This window comes from Siniperca chuatsi, linkage group LG16, assembly GCF_020085105.1.
Source record: "Siniperca chuatsi isolate FFG_IHB_CAS linkage group LG16, ASM2008510v1, whole genome shotgun sequence".
Lineage (NCBI taxonomy): Eukaryota > Metazoa > Chordata > Actinopteri > Centrarchiformes > Sinipercidae > Siniperca > Siniperca chuatsi.
Window position 1 is genome coordinate 28,832,042 of NC_058057.1, and position 15,364 is coordinate 28,847,405.

General features: G+C 51.9%; 1 protein-coding gene across 1 annotated transcript in view; it reads left to right on the top strand.

The window, feature by feature from the left end:
• Nucleotides 1-15,364, top strand: part of cdc42bpb (CDC42 binding protein kinase beta (DMPK-like)) — a 59,532-nt gene that overhangs the window by 8,211 nt on the left and 35,957 nt on the right. Inside the window, 3 exon segments of the mRNA XM_044168269.1 lie at nucleotides 9,643-9,726; nucleotides 9,867-9,962; nucleotides 13,775-13,923. Of these exon segments, the coding sequence (XP_044024204.1) occupies nucleotides 9,643-9,726; nucleotides 9,867-9,962; nucleotides 13,775-13,923 (329 nt within the window).

Consider the following 15,364-nt stretch of genomic DNA (forward strand, 5'->3'; position numbering starts at 1 on the left):
GACACAACAGGTCTGTAAACACAGCAGAGGGACCAATCAGATAAAACCTGTAATCTGACTGCTGTTTGTTTGAACAGGCTTTTGTTTTTGCGTCCATGTCCGTTTGGCCGTGTTATAGTTCCTGTCTCGATCTCCCTTCATCCTGCAGCTCCGCAGACGCCGGTTTGAGTCTGAGCGTCGACTTCACGCTGCGTTGTTACCGAGCTGCTGAGATGCTGGAAAGTAAATAAATAACGTCAGGAGCCGTTTTTTCACCGGATACGTTGAACGTTTATAGCAGAGGCGGTTGTTTATCTCTCGACTCGGCGGCGGCGAACCACGAGTTAATGTTAGCGACCGTTACACTAACAGTGAAGTATTGCTACAGACGACGTGTTTTGATTCAGAAGAAGAAAGAGTTTCTGAGTGGAGTTCAGTCCTTTGAAATGATGGTTCAGAATGGGAACAAAGCTCGACAGAGTACGTTAGAGAACATGTTTGAGTAGAGAGCAGTGGTGAAACGCCAGTCTTCCCATGGCATTTTCTCCTATTTGACTGATACTGAACATAAAGTACTGATGTTTATTTAGCTGTTTATTTTACTTTTATTTATTCTTTGTTTTCTCAGCGTTCATTTCTAGAATTGGTTGACAGTGTATATGTTAAATTATTTAACATATATTCTTTAATAAAGTTATTTCTTTGAGAAAGCAGCCTTCTGAGTAGCTTTGCACAGGCGTGTATGGGCTCAAAAATTCAATATAGCTGCGTTTCCACCCAAAGTACCAGGAACTTTTATCCCCAGGAGCCACTTTCCAAGGAACTAAAAGGTCCTTCAGCCCGCTGTCGTCTGCGTTTCCACGGCGGTCTGAAGACCCGGGAAGATCAGGCAGAGTACGCCATTATCTTACACCATCACACAGCTGCACAACTGTTGTTTTAACTGATTAAACTCATCACCTGCAGTTCAGCACGAGGACCTTTGCTTGTTTTACCTGTGCACTGTCACCTGTTAGAAACCCTGAGCTTTCTACACATACAGCAGCGTACGCTTGTCTTCAGACACAAGAACAGCCGCTGTTCACACATTCAGTCCCACAGCTGTTTATTAATCTGCAGAAATATAAACGTGAAACGCAGCGCTTGCGTGCTTCAGCAGGAGACGCGAGGGCTGCCGGCGTCGCAGGAGGAAACACGCCGGTCTGCAGCCGCCACGTCACTTTACCGCAACGCTTCATCTGAAAAACACTAACGCGTCTCACTGCGACGCCATTAACGAGATGTCATTCTGTACGATCGGTTCAGCCGACGCTTGTCTTACAAACGCCACGATTCTAAACCATTAACGTTAGCAGCTGGCGTTAGCATGTAGCTAACGTTAGCCTTTGGCTAGGGTAGTTAGCGTTACAGCATTTAACAAGCAGCATGTGGGCCGTATGTGATTCGCCTTCGACCGACTGGTCACCCGCCGCCTCCCACCGCGGCTTCACCGGAGAAGGCCGGCCTGCGACCCGGCAACGCGTCGATCCAGACGGTCAAACCGCCGCTGCTCCGCCGGTCTGAAATGTTCAGCAAGCCCCGCCCTGAAAGTCCCTGCTGCTACCCTCGAGCAGGGACCTTTTGGGGGCTAAAATAATGTCCCCAGAACTTAATTTAGACCTGGTCCCTGCGGTGGCAACGCACTTCCTCCAGAGGGTCCTGGGGAGAGTTGGGTTTAGTTTGGACTGCCGGGAGGTTTTCAGGCCCTGGGCGGGACACAGTGGGGAATACTGGCGGGCGGCGGAATGGGCACCAGAACCGCAGCCGGGCGAGTGGGTTACGGTACCGGGCTCACACAGCCAGACGGAGACCAACGGAGGCCAGTTTGACGACGGGGAACACGGCACTGAGGTGATTTACAGAGGCTCCGACCAGGACTCCGTCAAAACTGTTATTTCTTCTCATTCTACAAAGCAAGTTTATTTTTATAGCAAATTTCAACAATGCAGTTCAAAGTGCTTTATATTAAACACAAAAGCAACATATGGAAATATAAAAAGACATTTAAATATACTTAAAGAGATAAAAAGGAAATAAAAACAAGATACAACAGGAGAGTAAGAGTTACAGTGCAGTGTAAGAAATGAATCAGTATTTGATTTAGAGGCAGCAGCAAACAGAAAAGTCTTCAGCTTTGATTTAAAAGAACTGAGAGTTGCAGCAGACCTGCAGTTTTCAAAGTTTTGTTCCAGATATGTGGAGCATAAAAACTGGATGCTGCTTCTCCAGGTTTAGGTCTTAATGCGGCTGTTGAAGTTCAGGTCTGAGTCCAGGACTGCACCAAGATTTCTGGCTTGGTTTGTGGTTTTTAACATTACTGACTGAAGCTGAGCGCTGACTTATAATCGTTCCTCCTCGGCTCCAAAATCAATGACTTCAGTTTTAAAGTCTGTCGGTTTAAGTGGATCAGTCACTGAAGACCTGGACGGGATCAGGTCTCAGTGCTGTGGTGTGCTGGAAAACCTGACCGGACGACATCAAAACAGCTGTTTAATGCCACGAAGTGGTTCAGCAGTTGAAAAGCAGGAGGTTTGATTTGGGCCTATACTTGTTCATTAGCGACGCGTCTAGATTGTTGTTTTTAAGCGCGGCGTGATGACTGGTTTTCAGGGCCTGTGGGAAGACGCCTGAGACAAGAGACGTGTTGACAGTCTGTAGATCTGAGGCCGAGCACTTAGAAACATTTTGAGAAAGCCTGCTGGCAGAATGTCGAGGCCGCAGGAGGATTTCAGATGTTGTATAATGTCCTGCAGGTTTTTATGGTTAATAGGATCAGATTGCGTCATGCTGTTTGAACGGACTTTAAATGGACACAGGGACAACACGTGTCCTGTACCTGGTATGGAGGCACTGACTGCCCGTCTACCTTTCTGAATTTTGTCAATGAAGGAGGCAAATTCATTGCTGGTGGACAGAAGTTCAGAGGCTACTGAGCAGGAGGGTTTGTTAGCCCGGCGACAGAAGCAAACAAGGAACGTGCTTTATTATTGGTTTTGGCGATGATGTCAGAGAAGAATTTCTCCGGTCTAAATTATAAATGCGAAGTCTCTTTACAGATGTCATAATGAACCTGGAGATTTGTTTTTCGCCACCTGCGTTCAGCTTTACTACACTCTTTCTGTTCTTACCAGCGTGGCATTTCTCTTTTCTTATCAGACAGCCTTCTCCTTAGTGGCCGCAATGGCATCAGCAACATTTGTAATTTTAGAATTGAAAATCTCTTAAATTCTTACACATTGCACCTTTAACATCAGAAAATTGCAGGTCACCCAGGTTTTTATGTCCTTAAGGCATAGCTAACTGATCGGTTTCCTCTGGCTTAATTGATAGATATAATTGGGTATCATCTGCATAGCAGTGAAAGTTTACGGTCACAGTCGGGTCACAGGTGCGGTCAGGACGAGACAACATCAGTGGTCCAGAGGACAGAATGAGTCTAAAAAGACAAAGAACTGCTCCAACAGATACTTTAATAAACTTGAATAACTAATAAGTTTATTGACTTTACTTCAGTTGATCAGTTCTGATGTCAGAAAGTAGAAAATTAATAGAAACACCTGGAAGTTGAGACTGAAACTGATGTGTTCGACTCCGTCGAGTTAGATTTAGTGACATCACCAAGGGATTGTGGGTAATGAAGTTTATTAGGTTTAAATGTTCTGTGGCGTTTCCTCTTCACCAGCAAGACACTCACCAACTGTGTGTGTGGTTCATGTTCTTATATCCCGGTGGGGACTTGAACTGAATGCACAACCCAGGGGGACCTGTGTCAAAACCCTCAAAAAGCAGTCTCTTTAAGACCTGGTTTTAGGGTTCAGGTTACAATAACTGTCCCCCCCACAGGGTTAGTCAAACAAACGTGTGTGTGTGTGTGTGTGTGTGTGTGTACATTGTCCACATACCAGAGGAAAGGTGTGTCAGACACACCTGCCTGCTGCCTCAGGATATAAACACACACAGAGCTTTGTGTTACTGTACTTGTGAGGACAGTCCTCAGTCTGAGACTCAGCCTGGTCCTCACAAACACACAGATACATCGTAAACATTCAGATAAACACACTCAGGACCAATCAGATCTGCTGTAAGTCAGCTGTGAGTGTGTGTGTGTGTGTGGTTACAGGTAGACAGGTGAGGTGTGGCTCTGAGTTCAGACAGGTATCTGATATCAAAACAACCAAGAGTCTAACAGGTTACTCAAACCAGCTCAGGTGAGGTTAACCTGAGGACCAGTGTTAATGTCTCTCGCCCCTCTCTCTCTCTGTGTTAATGTCTCTCGCCCCTCTCTCTCTCTCTCTCAGTGTTAATGTCTCTCGCCCCTCTCTCTCAGTGTTAATGTCTCTCGCCCCTCTCTCTCTCTCTTTCTCTGTGTTAATGTCTCTCGCCCCTCTCTCTCTCTTTCTCTCTGTGTTAATGTCTCTCGCCCCTCTCTCTCTCTTTCTCTCTGTGTTAATGTCTCTCGCCCCTCTCTCTCTCTTCTCTCTGTGTTAATGTCTCTCGCCCCTCTCTCTCTCTTTCTCTCTGTGTTAATGTCTCTCGCCCCTCTCTCTCAGTGTTAATGTCTCTCGCCCCTCTCTCTCTCTCTTTCTCTGTGTTAATGTCTCTCTCCCTCTCTCTCTCTCTTTCTCTGTGTTAATGTCTCTCGCCCCTCTCTCTCTCTTTCTCTCTGTGTTAATGTCTCTCGCCCCTCTCTCTCTCTCTCTCTGTGTTAATGTCTCTCGCCCCTCTCTCTCTCTCTCTCTCTGTGTTAATGTCTCTCGCCCTCTCTCTCTCTCTCTCTCTCTGTGTTAATGTCTCTCTCTCTCTCTCTCTCTCAGTGTTAATGTCTCTCGCCCCTCTCTCTCTCTCTCTCAGTGTTAATGTCTCTCGCCTCTCTCTCTCTCTCTCTGTGTTAATGTCTCTCTCTCTCTCTCTCTCTCTCTCTCTCTCTCTCTGTGTTAATGTCTCTCGCCCCTCTCTCTCTCTCTCTCTCTGTGTTAATGTCTCTCGCCTCTCTCTCTCTCTGTGTTAATGTTCTCGCCTCCTCTCTCTCTCTCTCTCTCTGTGTTAATGTCTCTCTCTCTCTCTCTCTCTCTCTCTTAATGTCTTCGCCTCTCTCTCTCTCTCTCTCTGTCTCTCTCTCTCTCTCTCTCTCAGTGTTAATGTCTCTCGCCTCTCTCTCTCTCTCTCTCTCTAGTGTTAATGTCTCTCTCTCTCTCTCTCTCTCTCTCTCTCTCTGTGTTAATGTCTCTCGCCCCTCTCTCTCTCTCTCTCTCTGTGTTAATGTCTCTCGCCCTCTCTCTCTCTGTCTCTGTTAATGCCTCTCTCTCTCTCTCTCTGTGTTCTCTCTCTCTCTGTGTTAATGTCTCTCTCTCTCTCTCTCTCTCTCTGTGTTAATGTCTCTCGCCCCTCTCTCTCTCTCAGTGTTAATGTCTCTCGCCCCTCTCTCTCTCTCTGTGTTAATGTCTCTCGCCCCTCTCTCTCTCTCAGTGTTAATGTCTCTCGCCCCTCTCTCTCTCTCTCTGTGTTAATGTCTCTCGCTCTCTCTCTCTCTCAGTGTTAATGTCTCTCTCTCTCTCTCTCTCTCTCTCTCAGTGTTAATGTCTCTGCCCCTCGCCTCTCTCTCTCTCTCAGTGTTAATGTCTCTCGCCCCTCTCTCTCTCTCTCAGTGTTAATGTCTCTCGCCCCTCTCTCTCTCTCAGTGTTAATGTCTCTCGCCTCTCTCTCTCTCTCAGTGTTAATGTCTCTCGCCTCTCTCTCTCTCTCTCTCTGTTCTCTGTCTCTCTCTCTCTCTCTCTCTCTCTGTGTTAATGTCTCTCGCCCCTCTCTCTCTCTCTCTCTGTGTTAATGTCTCTCGCCGCCTCTCTCTCTCTCAGTGTTAATGTCTCTCGCCCTCTCTCTCTCTCTCAGTGTTAATGTCTCTCGCCCTCTCTCTCTCTCTCTCTGTTAATGTCTCTCGCCCCTCTCTCTCTCTCTCTCAGTGTTAATGTCTCTCGCCCCTCTCTCTCTCTCTCTCTGTTAATGTCTCTCGCCCCTCTCTCTCTCTCTCTGTGTTAATGTCTCTCGCCCCTCTCTCTCTCTCTCAGTGTTAATGTCTCTCGCCCCTCTCTCTCTCTCTCAGTGTTAATGTCTCTCGCCCCTCTCTCTCTCTCTCTGTGTTAATGTCTCTCGCCCCTCTCTCTCTCTCTCCTCTCTCTCTCTCTCTCTGTGTTAATGTCTCTCGCCCTCTCTCTCTCTCAGTGTTAATGTCTCTCGCTCGTCTCTCTCTCTCTCTGTGTTAATGTCTCTCGCCCCTCTCTCTCTCTCTGTGTTAATGTCTCTCGCCCTCTCTCTCTCTCTCTCTGTGTTAATGTCTCTCGCCCCTCTCTCTCTCTCTCTGTGTTAATGTCTCTCGCCCCTCTCTCTCTCTCTCTCTCTGTGTTAATGTCTCTCGCCCCTCTCTCTCTCTCTCTGTGTTAATGTCTCTCTCTCTCTCTCTCTCTCTCTCTGTGTTAATGTCTCTCGCCCCTCTCTCTCTCTCTCTCTCTCTCTCTCTCTCTCTCTCTCTGTGTTAATGTCTCTCGCCCCTCTCTCTCTCTCTCTCTCTGTTAATGTCTCTCGCCTCTCTCTCTCTCTCTCTCTGTGTTAATGTCTCTCGCCGCTCCTCTCTCTCTCTCTGTCTGCCTCTCTCTCTCTCGCTAATCTCTCTCGCCTCTCTCTCTCTCTGTGTTAATGTCTCTCCCTCTCTCTCTCTCTCTCAGTGTTAATGTCTCTCGCCCCTCTCTCTCTCTCTCTCTCTGTTAATGTCTCTCGTCTCTCTCTCTCTCTCTCTCTGTTAATGTCTCTCGCCTCTCTCTCTCTCTCTGTGTTAATGTCTCTCGCCCCCTCTCTCTCTCTCAGTGTTAATGTCTCTCGCCTCTCTCTCTCTCTCAGTGTTATGTCTCTCGCCCCTCTCTCTCTCTCTCAGTGTTAATGTCTCTCGCCTCTCTCTCTCTCTCAGTGTTAATGTCTCGCCCCTCTCTCTCTCTCTCTGTGTTAATGTCTCTCGCCCCCTCTCTCTCTCTCAGTGTTAATGTCTCTCGCCTCTCTCTCTCTCTCTCTCAGTGTTAATGTCTCTCGCCCCCCTCTCTCTCTCTCAGTGTTAATGTCTCTCTCTCCTCTCTCTCTCTCTCTCAGTGTTAATGTCTCTCGCCCCTCTCTCTCTCTCTCTCAGTGTTAATGTCTCTCGCCTCCTCTCTCTCTCTCTCTCAGTGTTAATGTCTCTCGCCTCTCTCTCTCTCTCAGTGTTAATGTCTCTCGCCCCTCTCTCTCTCTCTCAGTGTTAATGTCTCTCGCCCCTCTCTCTCTCTCTGTGTTAATGTCTCTCGCCCCTCTCTCTCAGTGTTAATGTCTCTCGCCCCTCTCTCTCTCTCTCTGTGTTAATGTCTCTCTCTCTCTCTCTCTCTCTCTCAGTGTTAATGTCTCTCGCCTCTCTCTCTCTCTCTCAGTGTTAATGTCTCTCGCCCCTCTCTCTCTCTCTCTGTTAATGTCTCGCCTCTCTCTCTCTCTCTCTGTGTTAATGTCTCTCGCCCCCTCTCTCTCTCTCAGTGTTAATGTCTCTCTCGCCTCTCTCTCTCTCTCTGTGTTAATGTCTCTCGCCCCTCTCTCTCTCTCTCTGTGTTAATGTCTCTCGCCCCTCTCTCTCTCTCAGTGTTAATGTCTCTCGCCCCTCTCTCTCTCTCTCTCTGTGTTAATGTCTCTCGCCCCTCTCTCTCTCTCTCTCTGTTAATGTCTCTCGCCCCTCTCTCTCTCTCTCTCTCAGTGTTAATGTCTCTCGCCCCTCTCTCTCTCTCTCTCTGTTAATGTCTCTCGCCCCTCTCTCTCTCTCTCAGTGTTAATGTCTCTCGCCCCTCTCTCTCTCTCAGTGTTAATGTCTCTCGCCCCTCTCTCTCTCTCTCAGTGTTAATGTCTCTCTCTCTCTCCAGTGTTAATGTCTCTCTCTCTCTCTCTGTGTTAATGTCTCTCGCCCCTCTCTCTCTCTCTCAGTGTTAATGTCTCTCGCCCCTCTCTCTCTCTCTCAGTGTTAATGTCTCTCGCCCCTCTCTCTCTCTCTCTCAGTGTTAATGTCTCTCGCCCCTCTCTCTCTCTCTCTCAGTGTTAATGTCTCTCGCCTCCCCTCTCTCTCTCTCTCAGTGTTAATGTCTCTCGCCTCTCTCTCCCTCTCTCTCTCTCTCTGTGTTAATGTCTCTCGCCTCTCTCTCTCTCTCTGTGTTAATGTCTCTCTCTCCCTCTCTCTCTCTCTCTCTGTGTTAATGTCTCTCGCCCCCCTCTCTCTCTCTCTCTCTGTTAATGTCTCTCGCCTCTCTCTCTCTCTCTCTGTGTTAATGTCTCTCGCCTCTCTCTCTCTCTCTCTGTGTTAATGTCTCTCGCCTCTCTCTCTCTCTCTCTCTGTTAATGTCTCTCGCCCTCTCTCTCTCTCTCTCTGTTAATGTCTCTCGCCCTCTCTCTCTCTCTCTCTCAGTGTTAATGTCTCTCGCTCTCTCTCTCTCTCTCTGTGTTAATGTCTCTCGCGCCTCTCTCTCTCTCTCTCTGTGTTAATGTCTCTCGCCCCTCTCTCTCTCTCTCTCTCTGTGTTAATGTCTCTCGCCCCTCTCTCTCTCTCTCTCTCTCTCTCTGTGTTAATGTCTCTCGCCTCTCTCTCTCTCTCTCTGTTAATGTCTCTCGTCTCCTCTCTCTCTCTCTCTGTTAATGTCTCTTAATGTCCCCTCTCTCTCTCTCAGTGTTAATGTCTCTCCCCTCTCTCTCTCTCTCTCAGTGTTAATGTCTCTCGCCCCTCTCTCTCTCTCTCTCAGTGTTAATGTCTCTCGCCCCTCTCTCTCTCTCAGTGTTAATGTCTCTCGCCCTCTCTCTCTCTCAGTGTTAATGTCTCTCGCCCCTCTCTCTCTCTCTCAGTGTTAATGTCTCTGTCTCTCTCTCTCTCTCTCTCAGTGTTAATGTCTCTCGCCCCTCTCTCTCTCTCTCAGTGTTAATGTCTCTCGCCCCTCTCTCTCTCTCTCTGTGTTAATGTCTCTCGCCCACCTCTCTCTCTCTCTCAGTGTTAATGTCTCTCGCCTCTCTCTCTCAGTGTTAATGTCTCTCGCCCCTCTCTCTCTCTCTCTGTGTTAATGTCTCTCGCCTCTCTCTCTCTGTTAATGTCTCTCGCTCTCTCTCTCTCTCTAATGTGTTAATGTCTCTCTCTCTCTGTGTGTTAATGTCTCTCTCTCTCTCTCTGTTAATGTCTCTCTCTCTCCCTCTCTCTCTCTCTCTCTGTTAATGTCTCTCGCCCTCTCTCTCTCTCAGTGTTAATGTCTCTCGCCCCCTCTCTCCTCCTCTCTCTCTCTCTCTGTGTTAATGTCTCTCGCCTCCTCTCTCTCTCTGTGTTAATGTCTCTCGCCCCTCTCTCTCTCTCTCAGTGTTAATGTCTCTCGCCCCTCTCTCTCTCTCTCTCAGTGTTAATGTCTCTCCCCTCCTCTCTCTCTCTCAGTGTTAATGTCTCTCGCCCCTCTCTCTCTCTCAGTGTTAATGTCTCTCGCCCCTCTCTCTCTCTCTCAGTGTTAATGTCTCTCGCCCCTCTCTCTCTCTCTCAGTGTTAATGTCTCTCGCCCCTCTCTCTCTCTCTGTGTTAATGTCTCTCGCCCCTCTCTCTCTCAGGTTGCCGTGGTGAAGATGAAGCACACAGAGAGAGTTTACGCCATGAAGATTCTCAATAAGTGGGAGATGCTTAAGAGAGCTGAGGTGAGTTTAAGTGCCTGGTACCAACTTTAATCCAGTATCTGTTCCAGGTCTGGTCTGCCTAATGTGGATCATGACTTGATGTTAACATGTTCTGGATGTTAGCGTGTTGTATAAAACATATAAACATGTCGTCTGTACAGACGGCGTGTTTCAGAGAAGAACGTGACGTCCTGGTGAAAGGAGACAGTCAGTGGATCACAACTCTGCACTACGCCTTCCAGGACGACAACTATCTGGTCAGTACTGCTACTACTGCTACTGCTGCTACTGCTGCTGCTACTGCTGCTACTGCTGCTACTGCTGCTGCTGCTGCTACTGCTGCTGCTGCTGCTGCTGCTGCTGCTGCTGCTGCTACTGCTGCTGCTGCTGCTGCTGCTGCTGCTGCTGCTACTGCTGCTGCTGCTGCTGCTACTGCTGCTACTGCTGCTGCTACTGCTGCTGCTACTGCTACCGCCGCTACCACTGCGGCACCACTGCTGCCACCGCTGCTGCCACCGCTGCCACCGCTGCCGCCGCTACCGCTGCCACTGCCGCTACTGCTGCCACCACTGCTGCTGCTGCTGCTGCCACCGCTGCCACCGCTGCCACCACCGCTGCCACTGCACCGCTACCACTGCCACCACTGCTGCTACCACCGCTGCTACCGCCACCGGCTGCCACACGGCTACCTGCTGCTACGCGCTACCACCGCTGCTACTGCTGCTGCCACTGCTACTGCACTACTGCTGCTACTGCTACTGCTGCTACTGCTGCTGCGCTACTGCTACTGCTACCGCCACCGCTGCTACACTGCTGCCGCTGCTGCCACCTGCTACCGCTGCTACTGCTGCCAGCTGCTACCACTGCTGCTGCTACCGCTACTACTGCTGCTACAGCTGCTGCTGCCACCAGCTGCCACCGCTGCTGCCACTGCCACCGCAGCTACCGCTGCCACCGCCACCACCACCACCGCTGCACTGCTGCCACCACCGCCTGCCACTGCCGCCACCACCTGCTGCTGCCTGCACTGCTGCTACCACTGCTACTGCCACTGCTGCACTGCGGCACCACTGCTACTGCTACTGCTGCTGCTGCTACTGCACCTGCTGCTAACGCTGCTGCTACTGCTGCTGCTGCTACTACTCGCACCGCTGCCACTACTGCTACTGCTGCTGCTGCCACACTGCAACCAGCATCGCTGCACCGCACCGCTACTGCTGCACCGCTGCTGCACCGCTGCTGCTACTGCCACTGCTGCTACACTGCTGCTGCCTGCTGCTGCCACCGCTACTGCTGCTACCGCTGCCAGCTGCTGCCACCGCTACCACCGCCACCACCGGCTGCTGCACCGCCGCCACCGCAGCACCTGCTACTGCTAGCAGCCACCGCTGCTGCGCTACTACTGCTGCTGCTGCTGCTACTGCCACCACTACTGCTGCTGCCGCTACTGCTACTGCTGCTGCTGCTGCCACTGCTGCACTGCTGCTACTGCTGCTGCTACCACTGCTGCTGCTACTGCTGCTGCCACTGCTGGCCACTGCGCTACCACTGCCACCGCCACCGCACCGCCGCTGGCTGCCACTGCTGCCTGCCACCGCCACCACCGCCACCACCGCCACCGCTGCCACTACCGCCACCACCGCTACCGCCACTGCTACCGCTACCACTGCTGCCACACCGCTGCACCACTGGCACTACGCTACTACTGCTGCAGCGCTACCGCTACCACTGAACACTGCTGCTACTACTGCTGCACTGCTGCTACTACCTGCTACCACTGCCACTGCGCTACCACTGCCACCTGCCACACTGCTGCACCGCCGCTACCACCGCCACTGCCACCGCACCGCTGCTACTGCTGGCTGCTGCGCAGCGTTACTGCCACCACTGCTGCACCACCGCTACCGCTGCCACGCTACCGCTGCTACCACCGCACTGCTACTGCTGCTGCTGCCACTGCTGCTGCCACCGCTCACTGCACCGCTACACTACTGCTGCCACCACTGCTACTGCCTACTACTGCTGCTGGCAGCGCTACTACTGCTACTACGCCACACCGCTGCTACTGCTACTGCTGCTACTGCTACTACTGCTGCTGCTGCTACCACTACTGCTGCTGCTACCGCTGCTGCCTGCTACTACTGCTACTACTGCTGCTGCACTGCTGCTACCGCTACCGCACTACTGCGGCCACCGCCACATTACTGCTACCACCGCTACTACCTGCTGCTACTGCTGCCACCACCGCCACTGCCACCACACTACACTGCTGCTGCCACCACTGCTACCACCGCCGCTACTGCTACCACTGGCTGCTACTGCTACTACTGCTGCTGCCACTGCTGCTACTGCCACTGCCACCACTGCTGCCACCGCTGCTCACTGCTGCCACCGCCGCTACCGCCACTGCCACTGCCACTGCTACCACTGGCACCACTGCCACCGCACCACTGCTGCCACCGCTGCCACCACCGGCTGCTACACCGCACCGCTACCACTGCTGCACTGCCACCACCGCCACTACTGCCACTGCTGCACCACCACTACTACTGCTACCTGCGCCACTGCTGCTACCGCTGCTGCTGCCACTGCTACTACCGCTACTGCTGCTACTGCTGCTACTGCTGCAAGCACTGCTACTACTGCTACTGCTGCTACTACTGCTGCTGCACCGCTGCTACTGCCACTGCTGCCACCACTGCTACCGCTACTACGCTGCCACCACTGCCACGCTACTGCTACTACCGCTGCTACCACTGCTGCTAGCACCGCTACCACCACTGCCACCGCTGCCACTGCTACCGCACACTGCACCACTACTGCTGCCACGCCGCCTACCACTGCCACCGCCACCACCTGCACCGCTGCTGCCACTGCACCACTACCGCCACTGCCACCGCTTACTGCTGCCGCCTGCTACCGCCACCGCTGCGCCGCTACTACTGCCACTGCGCTACCACGCTACTACTGCTGCTGCCGCTACTGCTGCTACTGCCACTGCACCGCTGCTACTGCTACGCTACGCTACCACCGCCGCTACACCACCTTACCGCTGCTGCTACCGCCACTGCGCCACTGCTGCTGCCACCGCACCACCGCCGCCACTGCCACCACCGCTGCCACTGCTGCCACCACTGCTACTACACTGCCGCCACCACCACTGCACTACCACTGCCACTGCCACTGCCGCCACTGCCACCACTGCTGCCACTGCCACCGCTGCCACTGCTGCTACTACTGCTGCCACTGCTGCTGCTACTACTGCTACACTGCTGCTACTGCTGCTACTGCTGCTACTGCTCACTGCTACTGCTGCTACTGCTGCCACTGCTACCACCGCTACTGCTACCACCGCTACTGCTACCACTGCTACTGCCGCCACCACTGCTACCGCCACTACCACCGCTACTGCCACCGCCACCACCACGCCTGCTACTGCCACCACCGCCACTTGCTACTACCGCTGCTACCACCACTGCCGCCACTGCTGCCACTACTGCTACTACTGGCTGCTACCGCTACACTGCCACCGCCGCTACTGCCGCTACCTACACTACCACTGCTACCTGCTACTACCGCTACTACTGCACTGCCACCACTGCCACCGCTGCCACCGCTACCACTGCTACTACCACCTACTGCTGCCACTACTGCTACTGCCACTGCCGCTGCACCGCACTGCTGCTACGCTACTGCTACTGCTGCTACTGCTGGGCTGCCACTGCCACTGCCGCACCACACCGCTACTACTGCTGCTGCTACTACTACTACTACTGCTACCACTGCTGCTGCCTGCTACTGCTGCTACTGCTACTGCTGCTACTACTGCTGCTGCTACTGCTACTGCTGCTACTGCTGCTATTACTGCTACTGCTACTACAGCTACTGCTGCTACTACTGCTACTACTGCTGCTATTGCTGCTGCTGCTGCTACTACTGCTGCTACTACTGCTACTACTACTGCTGCTGCTACTACTGCTGCTGCTGCTGCTGCTACTACTGCTGCTGCTACTACTGCTGCTGCTACTGCTAGGATAGTATTCACATATGTACCTGTGTTGTTCTGCAGTACCTGGTGATGGATTACTATGTGGGCGGGGACCTGCTGACTCTGCTCAGTAAGTTTGAGGATCGTCTTCCAGAAGACATGTCCAAGTTCTACGTCGCTGAGATGGTGCTCGCCATCCACTCCATCCACCAGCAGCACTACATCCACAGGTACTGGTTAGACTGGTTATGCTGATTTAGAATCAGAAATACTTTATTGATCCCCGAGGGGAAACTCTGTAGTTACAGCAGCTCATTGTCAGTCAGTGCACACAGGAATAGAAATACTAAGCAAAATAAATATAATACATTATAATACAGGTCAGAAAATAAATTAAGTACCAAGTGAGTATAAGTATAAAAATTAAAATAAGTGTGAAGTACAAAGTGGGTTTACCGGTTGATAATAATACAGTATAAAGTAATAGTGTGTGAACTGTTAAGTGTAGCTTATTAAGATTATAATGAGACGGAGCATATTGCACAGCAGTAATAGAAGTATGAATAAATATCAATAAATAGGGAATTTTAAACTGAAAACAGAGTATATTGCACAGCAGTATTAAACAGAATATTGCAGTTATCTCAAGTATTGCAGAGATGTAATGATCAATGTCCAGTTTAGTGCCTTCGGGTCATACACACTGACACTTAGAGGGAGGAGTTGAAGAGTCTGATGGCCACAGGCAGGAATGACTTCCTGTGGCGCTCTGTGGTGCATTGTGGGGGGATGAGTCTTCCGCTGAAGGAGCTCCTTTGTTTGACCAGCACGTCATGGAGCGGGTGGGAGACGCTGTCCAAGATGGCGTGTAGTTTACCCAGCATCCTCCTCTCTGACACCACCGCCAGAGAGTCCAGCTCCACCCCCACAATGCCACCGGCCTTACGGATCAGTTTGTTGAGTCTGTTGGCGTCCGCTACCCTCAGCCTGCTGCCCCAGCATGCAACAGCATACAGGATAGCACTGGCCACCACAGACTCATAAAACAGCTTCAGCCTTGTCCGGCAGATGTTGAAGGACCTCAGCCTCCTCAGGAAACAGAGGCGGCTCTGGCCCTTCCTGTAAACAGCCTGAGTGTTCTTGGTCCAGTCCAGTTTATTGTCCATGTGTACTCCCAGGTACTTGTAGTCCTCCACAATGTCCACACTGACCCCCTGGATGGAAACCGGGGTCGCTGGTGCCTTGGCCCTCCGTAGATCCACAACCAGCTCCTTAGACTTTGTCGCATTGAGCTGCAGATGGTTCTGCTCACACCATGAGACAAAGTTCCCCACCACAGCCCTGAACTCAGTCTCAACACCACCGCTGATACATCCCACCACAGCAGAGTCCTCAGAAAACTTCTGAAGGTGGCAGGACTCTGTGTGGTAGCTGAAGTCTGTGGTGTTGATGGTGAAGAGGAAGGGAGAGAGGACAGTCCCCTGAGGGGCCCCAGGGAGAGAGGACAGTCCCCTGAGGGGCCCCAGGGAGAGAGGACAGTCCCCTGAGGGGCCCCAGGGAGAGAGGACAGTCCCCTGAGGGGCCCCAGTGTTGCTGACCACGCTGTCCGACACACAGTGCTGCAGGCGCACGTGCTGTGGTCTGCCAGTCAGGTAGTCCACAATCCAGGAC